This window comes from Coturnix japonica, unplaced genomic scaffold (assembly GCF_001577835.2).
Source record: "Coturnix japonica isolate 7356 unplaced genomic scaffold, Coturnix japonica 2.1 chrUnrandom553, whole genome shotgun sequence".
Classification (NCBI taxonomy): Eukaryota; Metazoa; Chordata; class Aves; order Galliformes; family Phasianidae; genus Coturnix; species Coturnix japonica.
Window position 1 is genome coordinate 35103 of NW_015439933.1, and position 3431 is coordinate 38533.

At 44.7% G+C, this 3431-nt stretch overlaps 1 protein-coding gene across 1 annotated transcript in view; it reads left to right on the top strand.

The window, feature by feature from the left end:
* The first annotated feature begins 3139 nt into the window (after positions 1–3139).
* Positions 3140–3431, top strand: part of LOC107307343 (chromodomain-helicase-DNA-binding protein 8-like) — a 24135-nt gene continuing 23843 nt past the window's right edge. The window contains exon 1 of the mRNA XM_015850842.2: positions 3140–3429. Coding sequence (XP_015706328.1) covers positions 3204–3429 — 226 coding nt within the window. The 5' untranslated portion in view covers positions 3140–3203. The remainder of the gene's footprint in view (positions 3430–3431) is intronic.

Genomic DNA, 3431 nt, shown 5'->3' on the forward strand with positions numbered 1-3431 from the left:
TATAGATCCTATAGAAAACCCTATAGATCCTATAGATCCTATTTAAACCCTATAGACCCTATAGATCCTATAGAAAACCCTATAGATCCTATAGAAACCCTATAAATCCTATAGGCTCTATAGATCCTATAGAAAACCCTATAGACCCTATAGATCCTATAGAAAACCCTGTAGACCCTATAGATCCTAATAAAACCCTATAGACCCTATAGATCCTATAGAAAACCCTATAGACCCTATAGGCCCTATAGATCCTATAGAAAACCCTGTAGACCCTATAAACCCTATAGATCCTATAGAAAACCCTATAGACCCTATAGAAAACCCTATAGACCCTATAGATCCTATAGAAACCCTATGGATCCTATAGAAAACCCTATAGGCCCTATAAGCCCTATAGATCCTATAGAAAACCCTATAGACCCTATAGATCCTATAGAAAACCCTATAGAGCCCGTAGAAAACCCTATAGAGCCTATAGATCCTATAGAAAACCCTATAGGCCCTATAGATCCTATAGAAAACCCTACAGATCCTATTAAAACCCTATAGACCCTATAGATCCTATAGAAACCCTATAGATCCTATTAAAACCCTATAGGCCCTATAGATCCTATAGAAAACCCTATAGACCCTACAGGCCCTATAGATCCTATAGAAACCCTATAGATCCTATAGAAAATCCTATAGACCCTATAGGCCCTATAGACCCTATAAAAACCCTATAGATCCTATAGGCCCTATGGATCATATAGAAAACCCTTTAGATCCTATAGACCCTATAGATCCTATAGAAAACCCTATAGATCCTATATGCCCTATAGATCCTATAGAAAACCCTATAGACCCTATAGGCCCTATAGATCCTATTAAAATCCTATAGAAAACCCTGTAGACCCTATAGGCCCTACAGATCCTATAGAAAACCCTATAGACCCTATAGGCCCTATAGATCCTATGGAAAACCCTATAGATCCTATAGAAAACCCTATAGACCCTATATACCCTATAGATCCTATTAAAACCCTATAGATCCTATAGATCCTATAGAAAACCCTATAGACCCTATAGAAAACCCTATAGACCCTACAGATCCTATAGAATACCGTATAGATCCTATAGGCCCTATAGATCCTATAGAAAACCCTATAGACCCTATAAACCCTATAGACCCTATAGAAAACACTATAGACCCTATAGACCCTATAGATCCTATAGAAAACCCTATAGACCCTATAGATCCTATCGATCCTATAGAAAACCCTATAGATCCTATAGAAAACCCTATAACTTCCCCTTCTGACCCTATATCCACCCTATAGGTCCAGAAGCTCCAGGCCATCCTCAAACCCATGATGCTCCTTCCCCATCTGACCCTATATCACCCTATAAACCCCATAGACCCCATAAACCTTCTGACCCTATAACTTCACCTACTGACCCTATATCCACCCTATATCCACCCTATAGGTCCAGAAGCTCCAGGCCATCCTCAAACCCCATAAACCCCATAAACCCCATAAACCCTATATAACCCCATAAACCCTATATCCACCCTATAGGTCCAGAAGCTCCAGGCCATCCTCAAACCCCATAGACCCCATAGACCCCATAAACCTTTCCTATCTGCTTCCAGCCACCCCATAGACCCCATAGACCCCATAGACCCCATAAACCATCCCTATATCACCCTATAGACCCCATAGACCCCATAAACCTTCTGACCCTATATCCACCCTATAGGTCCAGAAGCTCCAGGCCATCCCATGGACCCCATAGACCCCATAGACCCCATAAACCTTTCCTATCAGCTTCCAGCCACCCCATAGACCACATAAACCCTATAGACCCTATAAACCTTCTGACCCTATATCCACCCTATAACTTCCCCTATAGGTCCAGAAGCTCCAGGCCATCCCATAGACCCCATAGACCTTTCCCATCTGACCCCATAGACCCCATAAACCTTCCCTATCTCACCCCATAGACCCCATAGACCCCATAAACCTTCCCTATCTCACCCCATAGACCCCATAGACCCCATAAACCTTCCCTATCTGATCCTATATAACCCCATAGACCCCATAAACCTTCCCAATCTCACCCCATAAACCCCATAGACCCCATAAACCTTCCCTATCTCACCCCATAGACCCCATAGACCCCATAAACCTTTCTGATAAGCTTCCAGCCACCCCATAGACCCCATAGACCCCATAAACCTTCTGACCCTATAACTTCCCCTACTGACCCTATATCCACCCTATAGGTCCAGAAGCTTCAGGCCATCCTCAAGCCCCATAGACCCTATAAACCCCATAGACCCTATATAACCCTATAAACCCTATAAACCCTATATCCACCCTATAACTTCCCCTATAGGTCCAGAAGCTTCAGGCCATCCTCAAACCCATGATGCTCCTTCCCTATATCACCCCATAGACCCCATAAACCTTCCCTATCTGACCCTATAAAGACCCCATAGACCCCATAAACCTTCTGTATCTCACCCCATAGACCCCATAGACCCCATAGACCCCATAAACCTTCCCTATCTCACCCCATAGACACCATAGACCCCATAAACCTTCCCTATATCACCCCATAGACCCCATAAACCTTCTGTATCTCACCCCATAGACCCCATAAACCCCATAGACCTTTCCTATCACCCTATCTCACCCCATAGACCCCATAAACCTTCCCTATCTCAACCCATAGACCCCATAGACCCCATAGACCCCATAGACCCCATAAACCTTCCCTATCTGACCCTATAACAACCCCATAGACCCCATAAACCCCATAGACCTTCCATATATCACCCCATAGACCCCATAAACCTTCCCTATCTCACCTCATAGACCCCATAGACCTCATAAACCCCATAGATCCCATAAACCTTTCCCATCTGACCCCATAGACCCCATAGACCCCATAGACCCCATAAACCTTCCTTATCTCACCCCATAGACCCCATAGACCCCATAGACCCCATAAACCTTCCCTATCTCCCTATAAAGACCCCATAGACCCCATAAACCTTCCCTATCTGACCCTATAAAGACCCCATAGACCCCATAAACCCCATAGACCTTCCATATATCACCCCATAGACCCCATAGACCCCATAAACCTTCTGACCCTATATCCACCCTATATCCACCCTATAGGTCCAGAAGCTCCAGGCCATCCTCAAACCCATGATGCTCCGTCGCCTTAAAGAAGACGTGGAGAAGAACCTGGCCCCGAAACAAGAAACCATCATCGAGGTGGAACTGACCAACATCCAGAAGAAATATTATAGGGCCATCCTAGAAAAGAACTTCTCGTTCCTATCCAAAGGGGCCGGGCACAGCAACATGCCCAACCTCCTCAACACCATGATGGAGCTACGCAAGTGCTGTAACCACCCCTACCTCATTAATGGT